Below are 17226 nucleotides of genomic sequence, written 5' to 3'. Positions count from 1 at the left end.
GAGGGTTGTGCCCATGATGGAACTGGCTGCAACCCTCTGCAGCCTCCTGTGACGCTGTGCGCTGGAGCCTCCTCACCAGGCAGTGCTGTAACCAGTCAGAATGCTCCCACTGTGCCTGTAGAAATGTACATCCTCGTCTTGTGCTGAACACAGACAGACGGGTGGTGTCGGGGGACAGTCGCTGACTTCTCATCACTAGTGGCAAATTCCAAAAGGCGGTGGACAGTTTGGTTCAGGAGTGACCAGGGAGACAGGGTGGTTGGGAACAGTTTAAACACATAAACGTTCCGTCTACATTTTGAGATGAGTTTAACTCTGTTCCTCAGAATCAGAAACAGGTTTAGTATCACTGGCGTATGTCGTGAAATTTGTTGTTTTGCAGCAGCTGTACATTGCAATACATAATAAAAATATATAAATTACAAGAAGTGTAAAAAGAATTAAATTAAATAAGAAGGGATCTGAAACTTTGAGAGTGTGTCTTCGAGCTCCTGTACCACCACCTTGATGGCAGCAATGAGAAGAAGGCCTGATCTGAGTGGTGGGGGTCCCCAGTGATGGATGCTGCCTGCTTGACGCATCACCTTTTGAGGGTGTTTCGGGGGAGGCTGGTGCCCATGAGGGAGCAGGCTGAGTTGCAATTCACTGCAGCTTTTTCTGATCCTGCGCAGCGGCCCCTCCAGACCAGGCACTGATGCAACCAGTTAGAATGCTCTCCACAGTACCTCTGTAGAAATTTGCGAGTGTCTTTGGTGACGTACCAAATCTCCACAAACTCCTAATGAAATACAACCGCTGTTGTGCCTTCTTGGTAATTGCATCTATACGTTGGGCCCAGGATAGATGTCGACGCCAAGAAATTTGAAAGTGCTCTCCCTTTCCACTGCCGATTCCTTGATGAGGGGTGGTGTGTGTTCCCTCAACATCCCCTGCCTGACACTGCTGTTCTTTTGTGCTGTAGTTCCTCAAACATCTGGGGAAGTGAGGGGGGGAAGTGAAGGCATCTGAAAAGTTGGTGGAATGAGAGAAGTGAAGACTTCTTGGGAATGATGATCCGGGGAGAGAGAGAGAGAGAGAGAGTAATAGGGTCTCGGGAGTAAGGGAAAAGCAAAGGACTATGGGAAGGAGGGGAGCTGCAGGGAAATGAGGAAAGTAAAGGGATCTTTGGAGTGAGGGAGCCACTGGGGATTGAGGGAGGTTTTGGGGAGTGAGGGAGCCACTGGGGATTGAGGGAGGTTTTGGGGAGTGAGGGTGCCATTGGGGATTGAGGGAGGTTTTGGGGAGTGAGGGAGCCACTGGGGATTGAGGGAGGTTTTGGGGAGTGAGGGAGCCATTGGAGATTGAGGGAGGTTTTGAGGAGTGAGGGAGCCATTGGGGATTGAGGGAAGTTTTGGGGAGTGAGGGAGCCATTGGGGTTTGAGGGAGGTTTTAGGGAGTGAGGGAGCCATTGGGGTTTGAGGGAGGTTTTGGGGAGTGAGGAAGTCATTGGGGATTGAGGGAGGTTTTGAGGAGTGAAGGAACCATTGGGGATTGAGGGAGGTTTTGGGGAGCGAGCCAGGTGATAATGAGAGGCACCCTCAGTACTGGTTACCAGAGGGTGGGGCTCCTTCACTCCCTGTGTGGGAGAGGTGGGACTGTCCGGTGTCAATGAAGTACAGGGGTCCTGACAGTGAGGCAAGCCCATTGTAAGCTTGTACACGACTGTTAGAGGTGTTAATTAATGATAGGGGATCCCTATGCACCTGAAGCCTCACAGATTCCTACAGTCCCCAGAGGAGGAGGGGTGGAACGTGGATAATCTCATTGCAATCCAGTTGCCATGCCAACATTGCCCATGTACGGCAATTAATTGCACAGCTGGGTTACCCTGTGCCTATTGTCGCGATGCACAGAGGGAGCTGGCGCACAAGTAAACATGTTTTGATGAGAGGAGGGGGGCTGGAATGTTCCCATTCCTACTTGGACTCATCAGTCGTGATGAGGCCACGCACACTCAGCTTGGGGGAGCAACACCTCCTATTCTGTCTGGGTAGCCTCCAACCTAACAGCATGAACATCGATTTCTCCAACTTCTGGTACTTTCTTCCCCCTCCCCCTTCTCTCTTCTTCCATTCTCCGTTCTCTTCTCCTCGCCTGCCCATCACCTCTCCCTAGTGCCCTTCTCCCTTCCTTTCTTCCATGGTCCATTGTCCTCTCCTATCAGATTCCTCCTTCTTCAGCCCTTTACCTTTTCCACCTATCACCTCCCGGCTTCTTACTTCATCTCCCCCACCCTCACCTCACCTATCACCTGCCAGCTTGTACTCCTCCCCCTCCCCCACCGCCTTCTGCCCCCCCCCAGTCCTGATGGAGGGTCTCAGCCCAAAACATTGGCTGTTTATTCCCCCTCCATAGATGCTGCCTGAATTGCTGAGTTCCTCCAGCACTTTGTGCGTGTTGCTCTGGATTTCCAGATTCTGCAGAATCTCTTCTGCTTATGACTTGCTGTCAGTGGACTCACTCTGCCCTCTGCTGGTGATTTCCCTTCCAAATTATTCCGAGCTGATTCCACATCTGCAAGATATTCTTTACTACAGTACTTGAATAGCAAAAGCAAATTCAAACAGTTTCTAAATAGGAGAAAAAAGGCTGTTATAGGAAGTAGAGGGCTTGGACTGTTGGATATGGTGCAGGTAGAGTAGACTGAGCAGTGTGATTCTATGTTGGTGTTTCTTGGGAATGGTTCCATGGTACTTTCAGCCTGACCTATTCATGTTTTACTGCTGATTGTGAAGTGTCGGGACTGTCTGTAGGGAGCTGATTGTCTCCTTGGGAGTGCAGTGCTGACTGATTCTGTGAGAACCCACACTGTGGTGGGGTGTCGGCTGAAGTAGAACGTGGAACAGTACCGCTCAGCACAGGCCCTTCGGCCCACAATGCTGTGATGACCGTTTAACCTTCTAAGATCAATCTACCCCCTCCCTACTACTGGGCCTCCATTTTCCTATCAACCACGTGCCTATCTAAGAGTTTCTTAAATGTCCCTAATGCATCTGCCTCTACCACCACCCCCCAGCAGTGTTCCACGCGATGACCACTCTGTGTAAATAAAAAGCTACTTCTTGCCTCGATAACTTTCCTCCAAGCAGCTTAAGATCATGCCCTCTCATATTAGCCATTTCCACTCTCCAGTGCACAGAATCACGAGGGGCTGCAGAAGGTTGAAGACACGGATGCATCAACAGCACGGGCCTCCCCACCATCGGGAACGTCTTTGAAAGGCAGTGCCTCAACACGGTGGCATCCGTCATTAAGCACCCTCACCATCAGAGACATGCCCTCTCCTCATACTTACCATCAGGGACGGGGTACTGGAGCCTGAAGACATCTGCCATCAGATTTCTGGATGGTCCATAGATGCTACCTCTACTCCTTTCTCGTGCACTATTTATTATTGTCGGGTGTGGGGTGGAGATGCAAAGGAGTTCCTTCCCTCCGCTAGCCTGCCAGTCACCCTTGGGCAAGGTGCACCACCTGCTTGGCCAACCCCCACCCGATCAGAGTCACGGAAGCCATTGGAGCAGCTGGTGGATGGTCGTATGAACAGCCGGTGCACATCACAAGTCCTGGTTATGCGACCACTGACGCCAGGCAGACAATCTCTGAAGAGTATTGATAATGGCTGGGGTCACCCATCTGGTAAAGACACTGCCCAAAAGAAGGCAATGGCAAACCACTTCCATACCAAAGTTTGTCAAGAGCAATTGTGGCCATGGTGTGGCACATGATGATTTATTATTGTACCATATACAGTATATTTTGATACCTTTGCACCGTACTGCTGCTGTATAACAATAAATTTCACATCATGTCAGTGATAAAACCTGATTCTGATTATCTTCCACAAAGCTCTAGGAGTAGTCAGCATGGCTTTGTCAAAGGCAGGTCGTGCCTTACGAGCCTGATTGAATTTTTTGAGGATGTGACTAAACACATTGATGAAGGAAGAGCAGTAGATGTAGTGTATATGGATTTCAGCAAGGCTTTTGATAAGATACCACATGCAAGTGTTACGTACCCCGTAACTGAGTTGCCAAACCAGCAGAAATGGACCACTCGTTGGAGTCTGGATTACTAGGAACTAATAAAGTTTTATTAAAGAAATAAGTAACACAGTACTCTAATCGTAAGGATATAAATGCAACAGGTTAGCAATGATAATACACACATGTACACAGAACTAGGGTAATAGGAATCAAACCAAGCTCTATCGCAGTCTAGGGGTAAAATGATCAGTCTTAAGTAACGCAGAGTTCAGTTCAGCTTAGTACAGTTCGCAGTAATCGCTGTTGTGCCATTGGAGAGAGAGAGAGAGAGAGAGAGAGAGGATGCAGTTTGTTTCAGGCAGACCTTTGATGTCTTCTATCCCGCTGTGGTCACCGACTGTGACCCCTCCATTCCGGATACGACCGTTCTTCCGCGGTGAACCCAGCACCCAGGCAAGGGCGGACACACACACCAGGTTCCCACCGATCATACCTTTACACCCTGTGAGTCTATGGTCGGTTCCCGCGAACCGGACCTCCAAACTCCCACCAACTTGTGGGGGCACACCGCTCCTTCCAGGATCTCGTTATCTCGTGATCTCGTGGTGTGTCGCGTGCCTAGCGAACCTGCTCTTTTTATCCCCCTGCTGGGGTATCACTTGTCCATCAAACTTCAAACAGTTCAGGTTCAAAGTAACCAGTCTGTCAATAGCTGAATTGTGTTTCTTTTCCGTTAATCTCTCTCTCCTCTCTCATTAACATTTTGAACGTTTCTCCATTGTCTCTCTTATCTTTCTCAGCATCAATCGTCCAATACTTGGTTTGGCGTCACACAAGGCTTATTGAGAAAGTAAAGAGGTATGGGATCCAAGGGGACATTGTTTTGTGGATCCAGAACTGGCTTGCCCACAGAAGGCAAAGAGTGGTTGTAGACGGCTCATATTCTGCATGGAGGTCGGTGACCAGTGGTGTGCCTCAGGGATCTGTTCTGGGACCCCTACTCTTTGTGATTTTTATAAATGACCTGGATGAGGAAGTGGAGGGATGGGTTAGTAAATTTGCTGATGACACAAAGGTTACGGGGGTTGTGGATAGTGTGGAGGGCTGTCAGAGGTTACAGCGGGACATTGACAGGATGCAAAACTGGGCTGAGAAGTAGCAGATGGAGTTCAACCCAGATAAATGTGAGGTGGTTCATTTTGGTTGGTCAAATATGATGACAGAATATAGTATTAATGGTAAGTCTCTTGGCAGTGTGGAGGATCAGAGGGATCTTGGGGTCCGAGTCCATAGGACACTCAAAGCTGCTGCGCAGGTTGACTCTGTGGTTAAGAAGCCATACGGTGCATTAGCCTTCATCAATCATGGGATTGAGTTTAAGAGCTGAGAGGTAATGTTGCAGCTATATAGGACCCTGGTCAGACCCCACTTGGAGTACTATGCTCAGTTCTGGTCACCTCACTACAGGAAGGATATGGAAACTATAGAAAAGGTGCAGAGGAGATTTTCAAGGATGTTGCCTGGATTGGGGAGCATGCCTTATGAGAATAGGTTGAGTGAACTTGGCCTTTTCTCCTTGGAGCTACAGAGGATGAGAGGTGACCTGATAGAGGTGTTCAAGATAATGAGAGGCATGGATCGTGTGGATAGTCAGAGGCTTTTCCCCAGAGCTGAAATGGCTGGCACGAGAGGGCATCGTTTTAAGATGCTTGGAAGTAGGTACAGAGGAGATGTCAGGGGTAAGATTTTTACATAGAGAGTGGTGAGTGCGTGGAATGGGCTGCTGGCAGCGGTAGTGGAGGCAGAAACAATAGGGTCTTTTAAGAGACTCCTGGATGGGTACATGGAGCTTAGAAAAATAGAGGGCTATGGGTAGTTCTAAGGTAGGGATATGTTCGGCACAGCTTTGTGGGCCGAAGGGCCTGTATTGTGCTGTAGGTTTTCTATGTTTCTATATCTCTCCATTTCCCCCCTCCCCCGATACCTTTGATTCTACATCTGAACAAGCCCAGTGAGTGAGCCTCCACAGACCTCCAGGATAGGGAATTCGCAAAGAATTCCCAAATATCTTCTTCTCTGGCTTTATGGAGTGACTCCTGGTCCTTGAAACCTCATCTGGAAGAAGCATCCTCCCTCCATTCAGTCTGTTTTGGTAGAAGATAGAATGTCTGAGATGGGTGGGGTCTTTGATGCTGGCTGCTTTATTGAGGTAGCAGGAAGTGTGGATCGAATTCATGGGCAGAGGCTGGTTTCCATGATGTGCTGAGCTGTGTTCACAACTCTGCAGTTTCTGTTTTATTTTTAGGAAGTATTTTCTCCTTGGGTCAGCTGAACTATTAGAATGCATCGTCCTGATAAACCATCTTGGTCCACGCGCGCTCCCGATGAATTGCTGCCTAACGTGTTGTCAATAAGTAATACAAGCCCTTCAGTCTAACTTGTTCACGCCGACCAAGATACTATCTAAGCCTGCATTTGCCTCATATCCTTCTAAACCTTTTGTATCCGTGTACCTGTCCAAGTGCCTTTTAAATAATGTAATTGTACCCCCTTCCACCCACTTCCTCTGGCAGCTCATTCCATAGAAACACCACCCTCTGTGTGAAGAAGTTATCCCTTTGATCAATTTAAAATCTTTCCCCTCTCACCTTGAAGCTCTGGCCTCTCGGTTTTGATTCCTCCTACCCTGGGGAAAAGATTGTGATCATCCACCTTACTCGGGTCCCTTGTGGTTTGATGAACCAAGGTCAGGTTAAGTGGAAACGTTAATGTGGGTCTGTGGGTTAGAGTGAGATCGGCCTTTGCTAACCAGACCAGCCATAGTTGTGCTGCAATGGGTAAGGCCACCAGGAGTTCCCAGCCAGAGCGGTGTGTTCGGTCAATGTACGTCTTTGGGGCACAGTAGCGCAGCAGTTTACGGTGCTGGCGACCCAGGTTCAGTTCTGTCACCGTGTGTGAGGAGTTTGTACATTCTCCCGTGACTGTGTGGGTTTCCTCCCACATTCCAATAACGCGTGGGTCAGGGTTAGGAAGTTACAGGCATGTTATGTTGGCACTGGGAGCCTGGGGACATTTGCAAGCTGCTCCCTGCATGTTCCTAGATGGTGTTGGGCATTGACGCACACGATGCATTTCACTGTGTGTCTCCATGCTTCAATGTACTTGGGACGTGTAAAGCTAATCTTTAAATCTTTGTGGTGATGACTGACTGTTCCCTGTGTCTCTTCAGTTGAACGGGTCAGGACCCAGAAGAGGACGTTTACACGATGGATCAACTTCCACTTGGAAAGGGTGAGGATGAACTTTCCCTTTTAATCCTGCTTATTTATTTTGCTGCACTTTAAATATTTACACATCCCATTAACTGCGTGACATAGCAGCCCACGGGGTTCAGCAGAACAACACGAGCTGCAGCAGCAACAACAACACAACAAAACAAACAAGACAGCAGGATGGGGACAGGACGAGGCGACGGGGACGGGATGGGACGAGGCGACGGGGATGGGACAGGACGGGATGAGGCGATGGGGATGGGACAGGACAGGATGAGGCGATGGGGATGGGACGAGGCGACGGGGATGGGACAGGACGGGATGAGGCGATGGGCATGGGACGAGGCGACGGGGATGGGACAGGACGGGATGAGGCGATGGGGATGGGACAGGACGGGATGAGGCGACAGGATGGGACGAGGCGACGGGGATGGGACAGGACGGGATGTGGCGATGGGGATGGGACAGGACGGGATGAGGCGATGGGGATGGGACGTGGCGATGGGCATGGGACAGGACGGGATGAGGTGACAGGATGGGACGAGGCGACAGCGACAGGACAGGTTGAGGCAACAACAGATCAGAACAAGACAAGCCACTTTCCCCACTCACTCACTCACTCATTCACCTCCTCACACGCAGAGACAGGTCTCCATCCCTGGACAGGCTGCCTCTGAGCCTCCAGTCCTGGACCACAAACTCAGACTCACAGACACCAGGCCCCAACTGCCAGTACCTGGCCCAGACTTGGAGACTCATTCTTCCGGCCTCCAACCATGGAATGTTATCTCAGCTCTCCCCATTGTCCCAGCTGGTTGAATGATTCCCCTATCTTGTGTGTACGTGTGTGTACATGTACGTGAGTGTCCTGCCCAGGTTTGCTCATTTCCTGCCCCTCTCTGTTTGACCTCTCTCAGTGCAAACCACCGCTGGAGGTGAGAGATCTGTTCCATGACATGCAAGATGGGAAGGTGCTGATGGCTTTGCTGGAGGTGTTGTCTGGGCACAAGCTGGTAAGGTTATTGCTGGACCTCGTCATTCACTGCTCTGTTCCTTTGAATGTTGTTCTGATTAGTTAGTTTATTTTTGTCACATATGCTGAGATTTGCGCCTCTTACCTAATAAAGGATGTGCTGGCGTCGGAGAGGGTCCACGGGAGATTCATGAGAATGATCCCAGGAATTAAAGGGTTAAAATCTCAGGAGCGTTTGATGGCTCTGGACCTGTTCACATTGGAGTTTAGAAGAATGAAGGGAGGATCTCACTGAAACCTTGTGAATACTGGAAAGCCTAGATAGAATGGATATGGAGAGGATGTTTCCATAGTGGGAGAGTCTAGGACCAGAGGGCACGGCCTCACAATAGAAAGACATCCCTTTAGAACAGAGATGAGGAGGAATTTCTTCAGCCAAATGGTGGTGAATCTGTGGAATTCATTGCCACGGACAGCTGTGGAGGCCAGGTCATTGGGTATATTTAAAACAAAGCTAGATAAGAATTTGCTTAGTAAGGATGTTGGAGGTTATGGGGAGAAGCCAGGGGAACGGGGTTGAGAGGGAGAATAAATTGGCCATGATGCAGTGGCGGGGCAGACCAGCCCAATTCTGCTCGTATGTCTTCTGGAAAAGCTTTTGTCTGCTTGCCACTTATACAGATCATGCAGTACATTGTAAATACATCCGTGTGGTGGAAAGGGAAAAGAACAATAGCATGGTATAGCATTACAGCTACAGAGAAAGGGCAGCATTGATGTTGGTTTATTATTGTCACAATGAGCTCATAAACTGTGAAAAGCTTGTCTTGCATACTGTTTACACATAGATCCGATTATTACACAGGGCATGCGGTCAGGACAAGGGAAAACTGTAACAAGTCAGAATAAAATGTAAAAGTCACTGGGGGAAAGAAGTGCAGGTAAACAAAGTGCAGGATCATAACGAGGTGAAGAGTCCATCTTCTCACTGGAAACTCGGGTAACAGTGGGATAGAAGCTGTGCGACCGGAGGATAGCGAAGCGAGAATGTCCAAGGATGCGAGATTTAGAGATACAGCACAGGAACAGGCCCTCTGGCCTAATGACCCCGTGCTGCCCACTTACACTCAACGAAGTTACTAACCCGTACGTCTTTGGCATGTGGGAGGAACCCAGAACTCCTGGAGGAAATCCATGCGGTCACAGAGAGAGCGAGCAAACTCCTTACAGACACCAGCAGTGTTGCCCCATGCCTGGCATATACCAGCAAGCCATGGGTATAACTGCAGATTGGCAGCTGGCCATTGCTGCCTGCATCAGCTGGCCGGTGCCCCGATGCTTGGCATATACCAGCAAGCCATGGGTATATCTGCAGATTGGCAGCGGGCCATTGCTGCCTGCATCAGCTGACCAGTGCCCCGATGCTTGGCATATACCAGCGAGCCATGGGTATATCTGCAGATTGGCAGTGGGCCATTGCTGCCTGCATCAACTGACCGGTGCCCCGGTGCCTGGCATATACCAGTGAGCCATGGGTATAACTGCAGGTTGGCAGCTAGCCATTACTGATCTAATCTGCTAACTGATGCCCTGGTACCTGGCATATACCAGCAAGCCATGGATATAAACTGTAGATTGGCAGCTGGCAATTACTGCCTGTACCTGATGATCAATGCCCGGGATATACTAGTGAGCCATGGGTATAACTAGATTGGCAGCTAACCGTTACTGCCTACATCTGCTGACTGATGCCCGGGTATATACCAGCAATATATACCCGAGTATAACTGCAGATTGGCAGCTGGCAATTACTGCATGCATCTGCTGACTAGTGCCCCGATGCCTGGCATATACCAGTGAGCCATGGGTGTAGCTGTAGATTGGCAGCTAACCGTTACTGCCTGTACCTGCTGACCGATGCCCGGGATATACCGGTGAGCCATGGGTATAACTGTAGATTGGCAGCTAACCATTACTGCCTGTACCTGCTGACCGATGCCCTCTTTCTTTGTTCAGATGCACCAGTACAAGCACTCAAGGCATCGGATTTTCCGGCTGAACAACATCGCCCGAGCCCTGAAATTCCTGGAGGATGGCTATGTGAGTGTTGTATCTGTGTAGCTCTACCTGCCATTTGCACACTTTTCAAAATAATTCCATGACACCTCACATCCACTCCACAGAGACATGAGATTTTGAGCAGGAGACGCAGCTGCTCGGGCAGCATCAGTGGAGGGGAGTAAACATTGGGGTTTCGGGCCAACACCCTCCTTCGGGGCTGGAAAGGATGGGGGGGAGGAAACCAGAGTACGAAGGTGGGGGAAGGGAGGAGTTCAAGCTGGCGGGTGACGGGTGAGACCTGGTGAGGGGAAAGGCGGGTGGGTGGGGAGAGAACGGGAATGAAGTAAAAAGCTGGCAGGTGATGGGTGGAAGAGGCAAAGGGCTCTCCCACCCACTCACCTAGTTTCACATGATGCTGTGTTCTCCCCTCGCAGATTCCTTCTGCAGCCTTTTGCCCAATTCCACGCATCCGCCGCTCTCTCTGTATTTAAAAAAAAAACCTACCTCTGTTTCCCGGACAGGTTGAGGGTTTGAGATTGAAGATTGGTTGTTGTCATTTGTCAATGCACAAGCGTAAAGGAGAACAGAGTGATTGTTAGCAACACACACAAAACGCTAGATTTCCAGCACCTGCGGAATTCCTTGTGTTTACAAAATGATTGGTGCTCGAGATCTGACACGGGTTTAAAAAAAACACAGTAAGAGTAAAGAACTCAGTAAAAACACAATAAATATAAAGACATAGGATTAGCTCATATCTATACAGACTGATTGTACTGCACGTGAAGTGGCACTAGCCTGCAGTACATAAGGTGACTCTGGCAGGAAATGATAAAGTAACGAGTATGGGCTGGGTTAGTGAGTAGAGGTGTTGATCAGCCGGACGGCTCGGGGGATGTGTCTGTCTGAGTCTGGCGGTCCTGCTGTGAATGCTGCATGGCCTCTTTTCCTGATGGGAGTGGGACAGGGAGGTTTATAGCCCATGTTCATACAGCGCGAGGGGACGGGCAGTAACTGGAAGCGGTCATTGTGAATGTTGTGGCCACTCACTGTCTTCTGATGACAGGTGAAGCTGGTCAGCATCGATGCCCCTGAGATTGCAGACGGCAACCCTTCGATGATCCTGGGCTTGATCTGGAACATCATCCTTCACTTCCAGGTAAGGCGGTGACACACTCTTCCTCCGTGGGAGCAGTATCATCACAGGAACAACGTCTGTCTCAGACACCATGCCGAATTGAACTGAATCCTTTCTGCATGCGACCCATTTGCGGACTGCACAGTCGTGTAATGCTATTACAACACCAGCAACCCAGTTTCAATCCTGCGGCTGTCTGAAAGAAGTGGATTCTCCCGGAGACCGTGTGGGTTTCCTCCGGGTGCTCTGGTGTTTTCCCACATCCCAAAAGTGTGCAGTGTTAGTAGGTGGTTCCTGGGCATGATTACAGTCACTGTCTGTAAAGAGTTTGCATGTTCTCCCTGTGACTGTGTGGCTTTTCTCTGAGTGCAGCTTCCCACCATGTGCCGTTTTCCAGGTTAATTGGTTACCTGGATGCCATTGGGCAGCGTGGGAGAGCTGTTACCAAGCTGCATCTCGAAATAAAAAAATCAATAAATATCCTGAATATTCATGTCTCAGTCTGAAACAGACTGGCTCCCCACGAACCTGTATGGCTTTCCCGTTGACTTTATTCCAGGGGTTCCAAGGACCCCTTGGTTAATGGTAGGAGTCCATGGCTTAAACAAGGTTAGGAACCCCCGGCTTTATTCACTCGTAAGCTTGCTTCCCATTGCCACTCCAGGCCAGGCTGTTTTTGATTAAGTTAATTTATCTGCCGCCCCACCCCAGTGTCTGTGTTTCTTTGGCTAATTACCTTGAATCCCTTCCTGCATCCACTCCATCTGCCTGTTACCCACACACTTCTCCCACTGGGCTCCCTACCCCCCCCCCCACCATCTACCTCGCTCACCCCCCTTATTTGGTTCCAAGCTTCACCTTCTTCTCCTGCCATGTGCAGTCATTTATCACATCCACCCATCACCTCCCAGCTTCTGTAATTATTCTCATTACCCCCCCATTTGCCTTTTACCCCCTCATCTGGATCCACCCATCACCTGCTAGTTCTTGTCTCAGCCCCTCCCCTTCTATCAGAGTCATAGATCACTACAGCACAGATACAGACCCCTCACCCTCCTCTTTCTTTCCTGATGAAGCATCTCGGCTTGAAACATCGACTGTTTACTCCTTTCCACAGATGCTGGCTGGCCTGCTGAGCTCCTCCAGCATTTTGTGTGTGCCTCTTCAGCCCACCTAGTCCATGCCGAACTGTTATTCTGCCTAGTCCCATCAACCCGCACCTGGTCCACTGACCTCTGTACCCCTCCCATCCATGTACTTATCCAAACTTCCCTTAAATGTTGCAGTCAAATCCACATCCACCACTTCCACCGGCAGCTCGTTCCACACTCTCACCACTCTCTGTGTGAGAAGTTCCCCCTCAGGTTCCCATTAAACACTTCACCTTTCACATTTAACCCATGACCTGTAGTTCTCCTCTCACACAACCTCAGTGGAAAAAGCCTGCTTGCATTTACCCTGTCTGTACCCTCATAATTCTGTACACCTCCATCAAATCTCCCCTCACTCTCCTATGTTCCGGGGAATAAAGTTGGAACCCAGAGTTACACACGCACAGAGTGCTGGGTTTGTGTTTCGGCGGATCAGGCAGCGTCTATAGAAAGAAATAAACAGTCAGTTATGCCTGGTTTATTAAATGTTACACGAGCAAAGAAAAAGAAACTCAAGAGAAACAAAGTAAAAAGAACGATGAAAAGTAGTTGTCTTTTCATACCAGACGAGAGATAACAAGTTCCAGTGATAACAATTAACCAATAAACTCTGAAGGCTCATGTGATGTGACACCTGCTGCTGAATCTAAGAAGTTTCTGGAAAAATACAGAAGTGATTGTAGCGTGACTACTGGCAAATTCTCTGAACAATTACACGTATGTAGGTAACCAACCAACAGGAATTCTGCAGATGCTGGAAATTCAAGCAACACACATAAAAGTTGCTGGTGAATGCAGCAGGCCAGGCAGCATCTCTAGGAAGAGGTACAGTCGACGTTTCAGGCCGAGACCCTTCGTCCTGACCTCTTCCTAGAGATGCTGCCTGGCCTGCTGCGTTCACCAGCAACTTTTATGTGTGTTACACGTATGTAGGTGATGGCATAAAATTACAAGCAAGCATGGGAGAGTTAAGCTACAAGGAAACTACACCCCATTCCACTTTGGGGTGCCATGGTAACGTAGCAGTTTGCACAACACTATTTTAGTCGGGGTTTTGGAGTTCAGAGTTCAATACTGGTGCCCTCTGTAAGGAGTTCGTACATTCTCCCCGTGACCGCATGGGTTTTTCTGTGGGTGCACTGATTTCCTCCCACATTTCAAAGACGCACCAGTTAGTAGATCAATTGGTCATTGTGAATTGTCCTGCAATTAGGTAGGGTTAAATGGAAAGGCTTGATCTGCACTCTTATCTCCACATAAACAACTTTCAAGGAATGATGGATGTGTATCTCCGGGTCCTATCTTCGGGGGGCGGGGGGGTGATTTTGTCCTTTATTTCTGTCTATTGATCTTCTTTCTGTAACTGCAGATAAAGGAAGCAGCGGGCCACCTGAAGATTTTCTCCATGACTAACAGCCTGTCGTCCTTGCACAATGGGAATGAGAGCGACCTGACGAAACAGCCTGCTTCTGTCCAGGAGGCGGTGCCCCTGGCCCCATACAAGGACCAGAGGAAGGTTATTAAAGCACTACTGAAGTGGGTGCAGAGGGCAACGGCAAAGTAAGTTTCTTCCCTCCATTCCCCACTGCCTGTCTTCCATCTTTATCCTCTGCTGGTCTAGACGAGACTCTGGCTGCTTTTCCATTCCTTCAGGAGGATTTGGAGAGGGTGCAGAAGATGTTGCCCGGATTAGAGAGTGTGAGCTATTAACAGTATTAGCTACAGAGAAGTGTGAGCTGATGTACTTTGGAAGGTCAAACCAGTGCAGGACTTCTACAGTGAATGTCTGTCAGTGAACGGGAGTATAATGGAACAGAGAGACCTAGGATTACAAGTGCATGGGTGTTACAGACAGACAGGTGAACAAGGCATTTCACATGCCACCCTTCTTTAATCAGATCATCATTGAGTCCTAGCGTCGATACCGAAGGTCAGTCGGAAGTCAGCAGAAGCCTTGGGTCTGTGAGTCTCTGTGAGTCCACTGGGGAACTCTGCAAATCCACGAGTTTACCGGAGGCCGAAGATTTTCTGTTCTTGGGTGAAGGTGTGTGGATGGGAAGGAAGAAAGGGACTTGTCTTGTTGTTCTTGCTCTGCTCTGCACAGCGTGGGGTATGCTGTGTTGGTGCCAGAATGTGTGGTGACTCTTGCGGATCATTGAGCACAGGAGTTGAGATGTTATATTGCAGTTTTATAAATCATTAGTGAGGCTGTACTTGGAGTTTTGGTCACCTGTTAGAAGAAAGACGCTGTTAAGCTGGAAGAAGTGCAGAAAAGATTAAGAGGATGTTGCCAGGACTCAAGGGCCTGAGTTATAGGGAGAGGTTGTCCAGGCTAGATCTTTATTCCTTCGAATTTAGGAGAATGAGGGGGTTACTTTATAGAAGGGTTTAAAGTAAGCGAGGCCAAGATAATTGGATGGTGACCATTTTTTCCCCAGGATAGGGGAGTCCAAAACTAAAGAGAGCAGGTTTCAGGTGAGCTTAAGGTTTGAGAAGGTCTTGAGGGGCAACTTCATCTGCACAGAGGATGGTATGTATATATAGAACGAACTGCCAGAGGAAGAGGTTGAGGCATATACAATAATATCATTTCAGTACTTGGACAGGTACATGGAAGGGAAAGACTTGGAGATGTGTGGGCTGAACGCAGGAAATTAGGACGAGCTGGCTGGGCACCATGGTTAGCATGGACTGGTTGGGCCGAAGGGCCTGGACGCACACAGTACAGCACCGCTCTGTGACACGACCACCAGGGGGAGTATAACAAGTTGAACAAATGTGGGTTGTTTTCTCTGGAGGGTCGGAGGCTGAAGAGGGTCATCGTATAAAATTCAGAGAGGAATAGACAGTGTAGACAGTCAGAATCTTTTTCTCTAAGGGTAGAAACATCAAATATAAGAGGAGCTGTGTTGAAGGTGAGGGGGGAAGGTTTAAAGGAGATATGCAGGTCAAGTTTTTTGACGTTCAGAGTGGTGGATGCCTACAACAGGCTGTTGTGGTGGTGGTGGAAATGGATATAATAGAGGTATTTACGAAACTGTTAGATAAATGCATGTGCAGGTTTCGGAAGTATATGGATCGTGTACAGGCAGGAGAAATTAGTTTAATTCGGCCTTGTGTTTAGAGCAGATACTGTGGACCAGTGGTCTCCAACCTCTGGGCTGCGAAGCATGCAGGTGTGCAGCGGTAGCTGGAGCGCACCCAGCACATCTTTAAGAAAAAAGCCGAAATAAACAAGCTAATTAATTAGGTGCCGCCCAGAAGCCAGTCTTTATTGGAGGAACTGAGGTGGAGAGGGTCAATAACTTTAAATTCTTTGGCATTAAGAATCGACGTTTCTCTCTCTGAAAAGTGTCAGAGGATCTGTCCAGGGACCAGCACGTAACTGTCATTACAAAGAAAGCACAGCAGTGCCTATACTTTATTAGTTTGTGTAGATTCAACATGTCACCTCGATCCTGACAGCCCTGTCTTTTCAGCCTGTCTGGGCTGGCGTTTAAATTGACCAAACAATGGAACAGCTAAAGGCTCCAGCGCCCTGGAAAGAGGAGTGAACATCACGTAGAGCAAGTGAAATCGGCAATTGCCTCTGATCTGGGCCGACATTTACGTGCCGGGCGGCACCTAATTAATTAGCTTGTTTATTTCAACTTTTTTCATAAAGATGTGCTGGGTGCGCTCCGGCTACCGCTGCACACCTTGTGGCCCAGTATCGTCCGCGGCCCGGAGGTTGGGGACCACTGTTGCGGACTGAAGGGCCTGTTTTATTGCTCTACTCTTCAATGTTCTATACGCTTTGTGTCACAACCGCGGATTTGCCAGCGCAGCAGATATGGCAATTGCACTCGTGAATAGGCACGTGTCAGCTAATTATTACTTCATTGTGATGGTGTCTAACTCCATTCTTTTCATCGTGGTGCTTGTCAAGACTTGAGATAAGCATAGCGATATTTTGCTGCCTACTTGCATTTGGCCTTGCCTGAGAAATTGGACTGTTCGAGTCAACTGACTCTGAAGATTAGTGGAATTCGTTTTATATTTAGTTATTCCTTTCAGCCGAAGTGTTGGCTTCAGCTTCCATTTGAAAGTTTTAGTTAACGGCCCTGTTTGGCCTAACATTTATTGTTTTCTTTTCCCTCTAACTCTGTTCACATTAAAGTCTGTGAATTATAGACCCGCTTCAGTGTCATCGCTCCGCACTTGGGCCATATCCGAGTGTAGTGTTGTTCATCTTGCAATGTGCCGGTTAATATAGATCAGTACAATACCGTGGCCAAAGGTTCTGTCCCTGCACTATACTGTTCTATAGTAGCATAAAGACAGTACAGTATGTAGCATTTAGTACAATGCTCGACAGTGCCAGCGACCCAGGTTCAATTCCCACCACTGTTGGTAAGGAGTTTGTGCATTCCCCCCATGACCTTGTGGGTTTCCTCTGGGTGCTCTGGTGTCCTCCCACATTCCAAAGATGTACGGGTTAGGATTAATAATTTTTTGGGCATGCTATGTTGGCGCTGGAAGTGTGGTGTCACTTGCAGATTGCCCCCAGGGCATCCTCAGACTGTGTTGGCTGTTGATGCTTTTCACTGTATGTAAAAATGTATGA

The 17226-nt window shown here is 48.8% G+C and overlaps 1 protein-coding gene across 1 annotated transcript in view; it reads left to right on the top strand.

The window, feature by feature from the left end:
- The window catches only part of LOC134345140 (calmin-like), a 92894-nt gene that overhangs the window by 39924 nt on the left and 35744 nt on the right, over positions 1–17226 (top strand). The window contains exons 2-6 of the mRNA XM_063045345.1: positions 7255–7316; positions 8215–8310; positions 10287–10370; positions 11398–11490; positions 13990–14180. Of these exons, the coding sequence (XP_062901415.1) occupies positions 7255–7316; positions 8215–8310; positions 10287–10370; positions 11398–11490; positions 13990–14180 (526 nt within the window). The remainder of the gene's footprint in view (positions 1–7254; positions 7317–8214; positions 8311–10286; positions 10371–11397; positions 11491–13989; positions 14181–17226) is intronic.

The sequence above is a fragment of the Mobula hypostoma genome, chromosome 1 (assembly GCF_963921235.1).
Source record: "Mobula hypostoma chromosome 1, sMobHyp1.1, whole genome shotgun sequence".
Lineage (NCBI taxonomy): Eukaryota > Metazoa > Chordata > Chondrichthyes > Myliobatiformes > Myliobatidae > Mobula > Mobula hypostoma.
This window is presented reverse-complemented; position numbering and strand designations above follow the sequence as displayed.